Below are 14,547 nucleotides of genomic sequence, written 5' to 3' on the forward strand. Positions count from 1 at the left end.
AGCGGACAAAACTCTGCCCAGCCCTCCATAAAGCACACACCTGGCAGGTGGTGTGGAGATGGCTCTCTGCAGGCTGAGGGGAGAGCTGAAATATTCCTGGAGGCCAGCACACATTTAGGGCTCCATTCTCCAGGAGATGCTAAGATCAGCAGGGACCTCAGCAGGCGGTTCCCAAATGCAGTTGTCAACCCAACTTGGGAACCCAGTAGCAAAGTCAGTGCTCAGGGTCTCCATGTGGGAGGGTCCTGGTCTCCAAAGTGCTCCCTGATGCACACACTGTGACTTTTCTAGAAAGCTGCCCTCTCGGCTGTGAAGGGGCTGCACAATCTTCACGTGCAGCCACTTCTGAGGCTTTAACACTTTCCAGAACAGTGACAGTGTACACCGTGCAGATGGAATGAATGCAGGGTCTGCGATCAGAGCATGTGTATATGGGTGTGTGTGTGTGTGTGTGTGTGTGTGTGTGTGTGTGTGAATGCAGGGTCTGCGATCAGAGCATGTGTATATGGGTGTGTGTGTGTGTGTGTGTGTGTGTGTGTGTGTGTGAATGCAGGGTCTGCGATCAGAGCATGTGTATATGGGTGTGTGTGTGTGTGTGTGTGTGTGTGTGTGTGTGTGAATGCAGGGTCTGCGATCAGAGCATGTGTATATGGGTGTGTGTGTGTGTGTGTGTGTGTGTGTGTGTGTACGAGTACTGACTAGAACTGGCTGCAGGGAAGGTTCTAAACCTGGAGAGAGGCCAGGGCAGGACCAGGAGTGGTGTTCACAGGGCCCCCAAGCTGCTCAAAGGCCCACAGAGACATTCTCTAGTGACCCATATTGCTAGCCCCATTTCCCTGATTCAGAAACTGAGATGGGGGTGAAATGCTTTTGTCCAAAATCCAGTGAGTCAGTAGAGAAATGGGAATTCACAAAAAAGTGAAAAAAAGAAAAGAAAAAAAAAAAGACAACAAAAACAAAACAGAAATAAAACAAAGCACAAAAAGAAATGGGACTTCATTCCTCAGTCCCAAGACTGACACCCGGACATGCTAGGGCTCTCTTTCCGCAAACACTGCCCCTCCCTACCTGCCCAGGCTGCACAGAAGTTCGCCTCACCTAGGCCCTCACAGGCCCATGGCCACTTCCATTTGCTTCATTTGGAGCAGACGGTGGAGCTGGCACTCCACACACCGCACCCCTTAAATCAAGAGACTGAGTTATGTCGTGAACTTCCCTGAAGGAGGATTTTGTTTTCCCTAGAAAACCGTCTGTGAACCAAATACAAATTCAATTTCTCGTTTTTTTTGTTGTTGTTGTTGTTGTTGTTGTTGTTGTTGTTATAAGACATGCTCAGCTCAGCTTTCCCATCAGCTACTGACAAATGTGCAGGCCTATGTTGCACACTCTACAGAAAGCGTGTCAGGTGGCTGGGCCGAGATGCCTACAAGAAGGTGGGTGTTCTGGTCAGAAGGCTGAATCTCAGAAGTGCATGCTGCTGCTCTTCCCAGGTCACGGTGTCTGGAGCCGCCCCCGGCAGGGAAAGGGGCCATCAAGAGGTCAGGGACTGAATGTTCTTGAGCATCTCCTCGAAGGCCTGTGGGGACGGTGCGTCCGCATTCCGGAAGGTGGCCTGGACTCTGCTGTACAGGCTGAAGGATTTCAGCTCCAGCCAGATGAACCCGAAGCGGTCCTCGTCGAACAGGATGAAGACCCCAGGGGTGTGCTCAGGGCTGGTGAAGCCATGGTCAGCGATGAGGCCTGTGCCGTAGAAACTGAACAAAGAAGGAGGAAAAGCACAAGGGAGAGAAGAGTGAGAGGGACTTCGAGGCACTGTACTGGTCCAAGTCAAGCACCATGTCATCCTGGAGTGTTCTAAAACTCCTTCATTCCATTTGAGCCACTTTTTGCTCTTTGTAAGTAGCAGGCACCCCAAGAGAGCCTGAATTCATGGGGCCCCTGCACAATTCTCAATTTCCAGCACACTGAGTCATCATAGCAGAGGGGCAGGGCTCTGGGTGTGTTTGGGATGCATGTTCACTTATGGAGCACGTGAGTGGGTGTGCTGAGCTCACCGCAGACACTTGGGTTCACCTGGCCAGCCAGTGATTTCTACCACCTCACCCAGCTATAGGAAGAGGATCTCAGGCAGCCCCACCTCATGACTCTGTCCCAAACCAAATGTCCTCATCATGCAGGCCAAGGGCACAAAAATCTTAATTCTCGGGTAGTTCTAGCAACTTATGAACACTTCAAATATAATCAATAAAGACTTATTGGCACGGAAATGACATTAACTCAGAAGGTAGAACTTTCAATTATCTATATGGCCAAGGTTTGATATCAATGTCAGGCTGAAATACATATGTCTTTCTTGCAAAGAACTCGGTGTTTCTGCCAAGGACAAGAAGTCAGGGGGTGGCCTGAATGGATGTGGAATGAGCCTGAGACCCACCATCTCCTCCCACCATGCTGAGGATCTGCTGGGTGGAAGAGGGGAAAGCAACCTGTGGTTCAGAGGGTTTCCTGGGTGAGGAAAAAAGCACCACAGCCCACAAAGAGGCAAAGGAAAGCCTACGTCCCCTACATAGGCCCTGTGACAAGGTCTCACAGACACACAAACCAGACAGGGAGGGATTGCAGCAGGCCCTCCCAAGCCATGGAGCCTCTGATATTCAGCATGGGGGTGGAGGACTATCCTGCAGCTCTGCCAGGGGGCTGGACTGGACTTCCAGACTGGCTGGCCACAGCAGTCTGCAAAGCTGCTAATGGGCTCCTGGCTGGCCACGAGCTACTAAGAGTTGTCAAGTTTTACAGAGGTAACAGAACCTTTTTATTTTATGGCCTTTGAAACAGGCACATAATGTAGAGCATAGGGAAAATAGCGAACATTAACCTAATAACTTTGTATGATGATAAATGGTTACCAGACTTATTCTGGTGACCACAATGTAAGGAATATAGGTGTCAAATCACTATGCTATATGCCTAAAACTAATATAATATTGAATGTCAACTATACTTTAAAAACTTTTTAAACTTTATAAAAAATTTAGATCAGGTGAAATTATATTGGAATGCTATTTGTATGTCCCCCTCTGGAAAAACCAAATTCAGTCACCTTTATCGTAATTGTATAACAAGAAGAAAATGTAATAATTTTTTTCCACCAAGCCCATGTACCTACCTAAATCCCCTTCAGGGAGCTCGGCGGGCAGGGCACACTGTTAGTCTTTAGGTAAATAGCTGCTTAGACCACCGCAGGCACACGGCACAGCAGTTGGCCCAGAGGTAAAGCAAAACAAACCTTTATATATAACTTAAAAAAGGTGGAGAATCACCTCAAATGCCAGGAAGCAGACAGATTACTCGCTCAAAATATCCACTAGGGCAGCTGCACAGGGGTACTTTCTGTGATGATGGAATGTTCTAGACCTCCATGTGTAATATGGTAGCCATCAGCCACGTGGGGCTACTGAACCCTTGTAGCCAGTGCAATTGAGGATGTGAATTTTTTATTTTACTGATTTTAGTGAAAGTTAAATAGCTCTAGAGTATAGAATCTAGGGCAAGGGTTTCATAATCCATCTAGCAGGAAATGGCCTTAACAGCAGGGCTGGGATGGAGTGCTGACAGCAGAGGCCCAAGACAAAACCATAAGAACAGCAGTCAGGTGAGAAGCTGGAAGCCTGGGGGAGGCCTTATTGCAAGATCAGGGATCCTGACCTCTGCAGGGAGGGAAGCGGCAACGCCAACCACTTTCCACATGCTGTCTGGGCTGGGGTTCACTTTGATGGCCAATTAGGTGCTCGCCTAAAGTAGCAGAGGAGGGCAGAAAACTAAAAGAAACAAGGAAGAAAGGGGAGAAATCATAGGAAGAAGTAACGATCTAACTTTGGAACCACCTCCATCAGATCGACAGAGAACCCACGACAGGCCTTACCTGCAAGGACATCCAGGTGAACTCCAAGCAGGCTTTCTACGTGGAGAGGTGTGGGCTGAGGGAGAGTTCACCTCCTCGCTGTCTGCTTCAATGCTGCCTCACATCCTCACTTGGATCCCTTCTACCTTAGTAACTATGTGACATGAGGCATTCTGGGAGGAGTCTTCATGCCTGGCAGTTCTAATAACCCCCGTCGGAGGCTCCCGGTGGGGGTGTGACAGCTGACTGTTCAGCCCAGGAAACTGCCATCTGTATGGGTCTGAGCTGGGACGCGGATCAAGCACTCAGAGGCTCCCATTCTGGGGCCGGACACCCCCACACCAGCCTGTCAAGAGCCCAGACCCACCTTGCAGTCAAGTCTTCGCCCACCCTCATGTCCTTACCACATCCTACAGGTTCGGGGGTAGTCCTCGTTCCTTGAGCTCACACCGACGGGCAGAACAAACTGGACAGGCTGCTCCTTCAAAGCTGCAGCTCCTTTGTCCCCAGGCTCCCTGACCTTCTCAGTGGGGAGCCCAGCATCCTCGGCGTCCTCAGTCCTGTCTTCTTGCTGCTGCTGCTGCTGCTCCCGGCGCACCTGCTCGTGAACCTCCAAGACGATGCGGGAGAGCTCGTTGAAGTTGCAGAGGTTCTCGACATCGGGCAGCTGGATGCGGTGCATGAGGTCGATCTCTACTGTCTGCTGCCCCGCAGGGATGTTGGGGTCACCCTATGGCATGAGTAGGTGGCGGTCAGCAGGGCTCAGAGATCAGCACAAAGAGGCTGCAGCCTAGATCCTGCCTCTGGCCAGATGGGCTCACTCTGTTGTTCCTCCTGACTTAAAAGCAATCCCTTGAGAAGTAAAAATATTTTAGAAGCCCTTAAAAAATCAGAACTTAGAACAGGCATCTCCTTCTATGAAGGGATCTTTGAGGCCAGAAAATGACAGCAATTGCTAGTGACGTGCTGAGGGGTCTGCAGGCACAATGGCCAATCTGTAATCAAACACCTCTGATGAGGCCTGACTACTGTGGCTCAATGGATTGAGTGCCAGCTTGTAAATCAAGGGTCACCCCTCTATTTCTCCCTCCATTCCTCCCTCTCAAAAAATAAATAAAAATCTTTAAAAAAAAAAGATCTAAGGGGGGAACTGGCTTATGTGATAGTTGAAGAGACCGGGACTTAGAGAACTTCACCCCGGCCCAGGGTCAGGAGGAGGGTACCAGGCCTGAGAGGCCAGCCTACACTGGGCTGACTGGCAAGCAGGAGCTCCTAAGCCTGAATCCCAAGAGATCCCCTAGGCCCTGCAGTTCTACATGAGTCCCAGGAGCACACCGAAATCTCTGCAGGCGAGCCGCACCGTGCCAGGGATGAAGCCCTGGTTCTAGACTCACAGTCACAAAGAGCTTTCTCAAAAGCAGTGGGACCCTGAGGACACAGGCTCAAGAGCAATGCTGCATGAGGACTTCAGGAGGCTTTAGTGCACCTCCCCAACAAACTATGCAAAGGACAGGTGAGCACAGCCTGAATGGCACTGGACGGGGCAACACAGGGCCTACTCTGCTCAACAACCTTCCAACGGCTTTCACAAGCTACGGAGGCCGGGACTGGCAGTGGGGACCGTGTGCTACTGCAGGAATCTCTAATATCACAGCCCTTGGGTTCACCCAGAGAGCCTGTGGAAGCCTTACCCAGCCCGCTACCCATTAAATGAGAATCCGCAGGGTGGAGCAAGGGCATCAGTGTTTTCTCTCTGTGGGAAAGAAGAAGTGCTCACTATCTCCTGAGACCCTGCTTTGGTGGGTCCGGGTGAGGTCTGAGGACCTGAATCACCAACCACATCCTGGGGAAGCGGTGCTCTAGTCTGGGCCCTACCAAGGAGCCAGGGTGCCTGCCGCCCAAGTCGTGCAACTCCAAGGCCCGCCTGACAAATCCGCGCAGGGCTGAACCCGCCCGGTGGCCCGAGGACTTACCGTGATCTTCGTGGCCCTGGCATGCTTCCCATGGAAGCTGAGCATGACGATCTCCAGGCCGTGGCTGCCGTAGGTGCCTTTGAAGAGGCCCGGCCTGATGAGGTCCTCCGGGTGGCTGGGCGGGAGGTAGATGCGGCGGTAAGTCAGGCAGTTGCTGTGGGGAGGGTGACGGGAGAGCGTGGCAGAGCCGCACGGGGCTGCAGCGGTGCAGAGCCCGCACCTCCCCGCCCCACCGCGGGGCCCAGGCCGTGTGGCTGACCTAGGATGCCACATCCGTGGGGAATAGGGGCACCCCATGTTCCCGAGCCATGCTCACCCCACCCACAGGTGCACAGCACCCTCACACCTTCTCTGATTCCAATGAGGCTTAACCCTTTGAGCGCCATGCGTCACTGTTAAAGTTTGTAGGAGAAATGCCACGTTATTTTGCTCAGAAATGCTGTTGATAAAAAATGTCTATAAAAACATTATTATTCATAATAATTGGCTGAAAATTTCACAACATGTAGTAAATACCCTCTTCTTTCGTAAGCTGTGTCCTTGACACAATTTAGGAAAAAATTTATTGCATATAATTTTCTTATAATAATTATTTTAGAAAATATAAACTCTTTCCTTCAATATGGCTTTTGAAGTATAATATATGGCATAATATAAAACCTATGAATACAATTAAAAAAAACACAGAGCAACATGGATAACAAGCAAGAACTGTGCCAAATATTACATAAATTTGGGGGGAAAAAAGAAAACTTCATAGCGTACGAGAGAAAGGGACACAAGCAGCATTCACACTGGAGACCTCTATCAATAGATATCAACAGTGAAAAACAGCTTATAAACAAAATGCTAATTCTATACAGTGAAGCAGTGAAAATGTCCATTAGCAAAAGCTTCCTTATCATGCACACTGCATAGTGTCAACGATTATTGCAAAGATACATGAAATTAAAAGGACCATTTAAAATATAAGTAAAAATTAGCCCTGGCTGCTGTGGCTCAGTGGACTGAGCATCGGCCTGCGAACCAAGTGTCGCTGGTTCGATTCCCAGTCAGGGCACATGCCTGGGTTGCACATCAGGTCCCCAGTTGGGGGCGCGAGAGAGAGGCAACCACACAGTGATGTTTCCCCTCCCTTTCTTTCTCCTTTCCCTTCTCTCTGAAAATAAAATAAACAAATACATTATTTTAAAAAATAAAACAAAATAAAATAAAATGTAAGTAAAAATTATATCAGAATTAATGTCAGAATTGGAACAAACATAAAAGTTCGAAATCTCGATCAACATGAGCAAAAGTTATATCAATACATAACCTGAACTACAACAAAAGAGAACAAAACATAAAATATGAATTCTTCCATTGTTATTTACATTCGTAGCCGTCGAAAACAGAGTTGCTGGGAGCGACGGCACTTTTGGGAAAATTTTCAGCGTCGCTCACAGCGACGTTGGCACTCAAACGGTTAACAGGGGCTCCCGTGTCCCTGCCAGGGGCGCTGCAGTGGAGCACTCAGTGACCGGAAGGGAATGCCACTCCTGCTCTGGCACTCTGGGACAACAATCCAAGACTGCACGGGGAACATGGCAAAGGAGCTAAACAGGGGCTGGAGGGACCGGCTCCAGGGACAGAGAGGTGGGACAGCAGGCCTTCCGGGACGGACGTGCGAAAACAACCCCAAGGATTAGGCGCACACACCAGGGCTGCTGGAGCATCCGGATGCAGACGGTGACGATAAATAAGACGGAAGACATATGGGGGACAAGTGAGGAGGTGGGCATGGGCACCGTGCTCACAGCAGCCAGAGAGGGTGGCACTGAGCTCATGTTCCCACAGAGCGGGGCTGCACTCACTCGTACTGACTGGTGTAGATGAACTTCATCAGGATGAGCTCCTGCATGTGCTCGTGGAAAATGTCCTCCAGCGTCCGCCCCCATTCTTCCCTCAGCCACGTTCGGAACTCCTTCCAAGAGAATTCAGGTCATGACAACCACCATGACACAGGGGCCCGGGGAGGCTGCTCACTGTAATACTGAGTGGACAAAGCAGCATTTTTGTAGTTCTGGGTGATGCTCTGGGCACACCTATGTTGAAGGAACCCACCCGGGTGGACAAATGAAGACGGGGCCGGACAGGAGCATAGGACTCTGCCATGTGTTTGGTGTCCCAGCACCTGGCCTCCCTTCCTGTGGAAGCATGCCACCACTGAAAAATGAGGGGCTCTGGCTCCTGCCTTCCCAGAGCACATGAGCCCAGACTTCAGGGGAAGCAGCAGGAACATGGGGTCCCTTCGGGTGAGGCTGGGGCCACAGTCCGTACCCACAGCTCCAGGGAACAGCCGCATGAACCTCACGTCGAGCCCAGCCAGGAAACGGGAGGCTGAGCTCGCTTGACACTGCACAAGCCTCTGAGCCTGGTTCTCAGGCTTCTGGGAGAGCAGGACACACAGCAGGACTCGGTCACTAAACCCTGTGCTGGCTGACTTAGCCAGAGTTGCTTTCTGTAGTTGCTGCTCAGCACCGTGATAGGTACAGCTGGAGTCAAGAGACTGTGGGTGGATTTTCCTTTCTCAAACGTGCCTTCACACTTATGGTGTAGGTTCAGTAAGTATATGCACAAAAAGAGAGCTTTTATAAACACTGAGTCCCCAAAACTCACTAATTCATTCTGGAATCGAACACTGGGAAGGATATTTAGCGCTTAATTGCTTGATTCTGCACATTTAACCTAATCCAGAGAATGGAGTTTCTAACTCAAAATAGTGTTTCTAATGATTAGCTAGAATTAGCTCTATAAACAGAAGCAAAAGCAACTTGCCAAAACAACAAAAGAGCTACAATCTGTCAACCGCTTTACTACGTTACTGCCCAAAGTCCGGCAAAGAACAAAAATTGCTACAGTGGCTGAACAAAACTACTGCTATAACTACAAAGTCAATATAGAAAATCAACTGAATGTTTATATACTAGCAGCACTAAGCTATCAAATAAAAATTTTGAATCAAATTTACAACAACTGAAAATAAAACAAACCACAGGACTTGGGAATAAATATTACAAAATATATTCAAGTCCTCCACTCTGAAAACCCCAACACCGCAGAGAGAATCCTAAAGAGGCCTCATACTAGTCAGAGGCCTCTACAGACTGGAACACTCAGCATGAAGTCTGCAACTCTAGACAAACTGACCTAAAGGTTCAATGTCAATCATAATCCCACCGAGCTAGCTTTTCTGGAGAAACCAACAAGCTCATTCTGAAACTCATAGGAAAATGAAAAGAACCTAAACATCCTACACAGTCTTGCAAAAGAACAAAGCCCAAGGAACAACACTAGTTCGTGCTATGACTTACTACAGAGCTACAGTAATCAAGATGGTGGCATGACCATAAGAACTAACAAATATATTAATAGAACTAAACAGAGAGCTTGGCATCAGACCCACATTTATCTGGTCAGCTGGTTTTCGACAAAGCTGATAGAGCTACCTGGTGGGGAAAGAAAAGTCGTTTCCACAAATGGTACCCCAACAACTAGACATGCGTATGAAGAAGATCCACAATCCCCACCTCACACCGTACGCATAAAATCGTTCAAGCTGGGTCACAGACCTAAACAGAATGTGAAGCTACCAAACTTCAGTGAGAGAGACGAAGAAAGAGACAGCAAGAGAGAGACAGAGAGGGAGAGAGACTGATTCTCTGTCACTTGAAGACAGGCAAAGGTTTTTAGAACACAGAAACCAATAACCAGAGAACGATTTTAAAATTATTTCACTAAAGCCAAAACCTTTCACTGAAAAGGCTCAACTCCCGGAGGAAAGGCCCTTCAAAATAAATCAAATAGATAAATAACAGGTAAAAATGGAAGCAAGTGAATGTAATAAACAAAGGATTTCAATGTTGCCATGGTGAATAATCAGACTCAAGCTAAATGCCAAAGCGCAGATAGCTTGTGAATAGTCATAATCTTATTTACTTTGCATGAAAAGGTCAAAGTCATTATACCAACCAGAGCCAATTACTCAGAACAAAGAACTTATAAATACCTATGCTTACTACAAAATAATTTTAGAAGGTGTCATATGTATAAAAAAAACACAGGGGCACAGAACATTTAAGACAAGAATCAGTTTAATATTTATCTGGGGCCGACTCAACCATGTGCTAGCATTGTACAACACTGTCTTAATCTGCACAAAAGGCCTAGGAGATGGGTGCTAACATTTTCCTTGTTCTACAGAGGCTTGGGACTTATAAAAGCAGAGAAAGCTTTCCAAAGTCACCCAGCTAGAGAGTGACAGAATCAGAGCTAACTCAACAGTCCACGTGCTAAATGGTCTTGCCTCCACCAAGGCCAATACCAGAGCCAATAGGAGCATGGGAGGTAGGGCTTACCTGCCCTGGTGGGGTGTACACAAGGACCATGAAACCGACAACGTGCAACAAGAATCTGGAACACCTTCAAGGCCTTTTACCCAGCAATTCCTTTTCTGCATGATCCGAAATTCACATAAGGTTTTTCATGGACTTCAGACAGTGGGATGGCAGGAACAACACTTGGCATCCTCCTGGTGTGGTATCCTAGTCAACTCTCAGGAGTCAGTTGGGGTCCACAGGTAACCACATGGTCTTAGTTTACAGAAAAGGACTGAGGCGCCCATAGGTTACGTCACTCCAGCACGTGGCCAAGAGGATAATGGAAGAAATGTGAACAGTTAAGGACAAACCCCATGTCCACCTGCAGCAGCATGCTTACATCCGATTACATCATACCGAGATGACGGAATGCTGTGCTGAATTAAGACTCGGTCTTGGGAACGGTTCTGAGGAGACCGGGAGATAGCTCTGGAGTAACAGCAGTTACGTGAGAAATGCCGAAGCACAGAGGGAGGCTGGGAGATGGGCGTGGAGAGGGCTCCCCGGTGGGGCTGTGCCCGCGCCTTTCCCTCCAGAGTCTGCTGGCTTTGTGTTGGAGGACAAGGCATCGTTTTAGTAACTGGGTGATTGCTTCCCCAACTCTGCTCTTCCCTGCAGTTCCCAGGTGTCTGGAAGCCTCGCGTAGGGGACCTGGACAGGTAGGAGCAGGGCAGAAAGGTGGTGGCGGGGCCTTGGCCATCATCCATGAAGACAAACCAGGCAGCGCCTGCGCTAGGGAGACACAGTCTGGGCAGCCCGAGAGCCACACCGCTGCTCACCAGACAGACTGGAATTGGCCTTCAAAGGTGCACAGAGCTGGCAGAAATCCTGGACCTAGAGTTCGCATGCAAGCAAGTGGGAGAGTTCGGAAGTCCTGTGGATGCAGTTTATGACTCCACAAGGCTGGTTTCTTGTACCGATTAAGGGTCTAGCCCATGTGAAGGGTTGGGCAGGACCACTCACTGGTTCCTTCCTGAGCAGGATGCAAAAGGGACTCGAAAAATGGCTGAGAAATGCACACCAACAAATACAAAGAAGCTGTCATGAGGCTTCTTTGTTTTAAAAGTTCAAGTTCTTCTTAAGAAATGGCAATATTTTGCAATGGCAGTATGACATAGATCCTCAGAACACTACAACTCATAAATTTAAGGTACAATTACTCGTGCAAACAAAAGGAAGCACAAGGAAACTCCTGGTGGGACTGACCCGCAGGTTTACACACTGTGCTGCCTGCTCTGAAAATTTCAATCTCCGGGTCCACCTGTGGGAACAATAGCCCCTCGTATCCCTGCAACTCACCTCCAACAAGAAACCTACACGGCACACAAACACTCTTGACAAAGGGGTGAAGGAGAACAACCCGGTGAAAACTCTTTCCTTTCCGTCATATGCTCTGAGGGTTGGAAGGGAAACAAAATCCTATGCCTGTGTACACACAACTAGGTGAGGTCACTCAGACACACTCTCTGTGCCAGCCACGTGAAGATGAACCGCAGGAGAGGGCCCTCTTGTTGGCGGCACGCTGAGGATGTCCAACCACGCAACCTCATGTGTGGTCCTTGTGCACACAAGGGGTACGGGCTCACCTCTTGCCTCCCACCAGACATCCGGTGGTGGTCCGTCTGGTTGCACTTGGTGGAGAACTCGTCCTTCTTCACAATCTTGAGCATTTATGACAGAGGAGCAAGGGGAATAAATCAGTCATTGCATCTGCACCAGACAATAACCCCCTCTTCCTGGGTGCACCCCACTCATCTACAGAAGCCCAGTATCCCTACAAATTGTGACCAGTCCAGAGAAAGGAGCTCAGCACCACCCTGACCGTGCACCTCCTTCTCAGAGGAGCAGTGCATCCAGGAGACAGGTGCTTACACGTTTCCAAGGGGATTCTTAGAGCAGGAAAAAGGCACTATCATTTAGTAGTCTCAGGGGTATTGAAAAAACAACAGTGAGGAATGGTGTGGTGGGAAAGAACAAATGCTTTTAACTGGATGCAGAACCAGTGGAGAGGTCCAACTAGTGACTCTTTGGGGAGTTACGTACAGCACCACAGCCTAAATAACACACAGAAGTAGTGGGGGTAGAGCCCTGTTTCCTCCCATTTCTCCTGCTCTGTACGGACACGGGCTTGTAGCTACAGACACCGCTGCAAACTCGCTGGCACCAAGACCGGGAAGAGAGAGGAGGCCTGGCCCCTCGCCCGTACACGGCTGCTGTACCTAAGGGAGCCCGAGCACACACTCACCTGGATGTGGCCGTTGTGGGGCCCACTGTGGCCATACATGCACTCCACCGTGGGTGATTTCCTCTCCGTCAGGTGAATTCTAAACAACGGCTTGAATCGCATTGGGTCATCCACATGAGGGTCATGGGGAGGCAGGTACATCCAACCGATAATGAACAAGCCGTCCACCTGTGGTAAGGAGAAAGGGCGCATGTCCACATGAGGGTTACCGAAGGCACCAAGGCAGATGTTCCTCACCCGCAGCTCTTCACAGTGACTACCCACGTCTGCATGCTCCAGGCCCACGGAGAACCTCAGGGCCAACACACATCAAGATACCCCTGATCTATCACAATGGGAGAAGCATTGCCTTGCCCATCAAGTGCTTGATCATTAGAGTTGTTATCTAATGAAAAACAATGTGAAAAAAGGCATAATTCTTGGCGCTGGCTTCTGTGGCTCAGTGGATTGAGCATCGGCCTGCGAGCCAAGTGTCGCTGGTTTAATTCCCATTTAGGGCACATGACTAGGTTGCACATCAGGTCCCCGGTTGGGGGCGCGAGTGAGAGGCAACCACACAGTGATGTTTCCCTCCCTCCCTCTCTCCTTTCCCCTCTCTAAAAATAAATAAATAAACAAACCAACAAATAAATTATAAAAAAAAAAAAAAACACAGTGTGAGCCCTGGCTACTGTGGCTCACTGGATTGAGTGCCCGACTGCAAACCAAAGGGTCACCAGTTCGATTCGCAGTCAGGGCATAGGCCTGGGTTGGGAAACAGGTCCCCAGGTGGGAGCGTGTGAAAGGCAACCACACATTGATGTTTCTCTCCCTCTCCTTCTCCCTCCCTTCCCTTCTCTCTAAAAATAAATAAATATTTCTAAATATCAATGAGACTATACTTAATAACAGTGTATTGATCACTGAAATTTACTGAGAATAGAACTTCAATGTCAGATGATGGATATGTTTATTACCGGTAGCTAGATAGTGGGACCATGCAGTTTGCTTTATGAATCCTGCGTTTTTGTCAATTATATCTCAATACAGCTGAAAAATTAACTTTTTAAATGAAAAAAAAAGAAATAAAGCAGTTAGACCTGAATCCAAGAAAGCCTTTTAGAAAGGGGAGGTAGCTAAACGGCACGAGAAAGAAGCGGAATAATCTCCTAAGTGATACCCAATAAATAGGGCAACTCACCTGAGAAAAAAATGGGATGCTGATTTCAACACGACATCATGAGCAAAAAACACAAATACAACGTGCGGGCCTGGGTTGGGTCCCGATTGGAAGGAAACAGCTGTCAAAGGCAGTTTTGAGACTATCGGGGAACCTTACATATGCACAGGGTCTCAGGTAATGTCAAGGAATTACCGCTACTTTTGCAAGATGTGATAAGAACGTGGTGGATATATGTAGGGAAATACCCACATTTGTAGAGATCCACATTGAAGGATGAACACATGAAGCAACACAGGCCTGGGATTTGCTTGAAACCTCCTAAAAACAGAACGGCAAGGGGCAGAGACAGAGGCCACAAACTTGGCGCACTACCAGTAACTGCTGAATCCCGGTGGCAGGCATTGGCAGTTCATGCTACCATTCCCGCTATTCTTGTGTGTTTGAACCAGTGACAGATAGAAAGGGACAGAACTCAGATCAAAGGACACGCAGTCCCCACACACACGCTCAGCACAAATGCACCCACATTCTCAGTGCAGGGACACGGACAGCCCGGTCGGGAGGACCCCGTAGTCGCTCCTGCCTGCCGAGGAAGAGCCCAGACCTACAGCTTCTAGCTCTAGCCACGGGAGGAGAGAACTTACTCACTCCTGTGGCTGCTGCCTGTCTGAGACGAGAGCCAGTTGCTGTTATTCAGTCATGGCATCCACTTCCCCTGCTTTGAGAAGCTTCTTTTTATTCATTTTTATGACTCACTGCCAGTATGAAAAACAATTCTCACCCCCACCCCCCACCCACCCCACGACTAAAAAGAAAAACATACGCCCACGCTGGGAGCTGTTGGGTTG

The 14,547-nt window shown here is 48.8% G+C and overlaps 1 protein-coding gene across 1 annotated transcript in view; it reads right to left on the reverse strand.

Moving 5' to 3' along the window:
• Window positions 1-1,472: 1,472 nt before the first annotated feature.
• Window positions 1,473-14,547, reverse strand: part of FBXO31 (F-box protein 31) — a 35,822-nt gene continuing 22,747 nt past the window's right edge. Inside the window, exons 4-9 of the mRNA XM_090260042.1 lie at window positions 12,538-12,705; window positions 11,879-11,953; window positions 7,728-7,837; window positions 5,875-6,028; window positions 4,306-4,631; window positions 1,473-1,754 (exon numbers count right to left, since the gene is read on the reverse strand). Coding sequence (XP_090116168.1) covers window positions 1,532-1,754; window positions 4,306-4,631; window positions 5,875-6,028; window positions 7,728-7,837; window positions 11,879-11,953; window positions 12,538-12,705 — 1,056 coding nt within the window. The 3' untranslated portion in view covers window positions 1,473-1,531. The remainder of the gene's footprint in view (window positions 1,755-4,305; window positions 4,632-5,874; window positions 6,029-7,727; window positions 7,838-11,878; window positions 11,954-12,537; window positions 12,706-14,547) is intronic.

This window comes from Furipterus horrens, unplaced genomic scaffold (genome assembly GCF_987537825.1).
Source record: "Furipterus horrens unplaced genomic scaffold, mFurHor1.1.pri manual_scaffold_13, whole genome shotgun sequence".
Lineage (NCBI taxonomy): Eukaryota > Metazoa > Chordata > Mammalia > Chiroptera > Furipteridae > Furipterus > Furipterus horrens.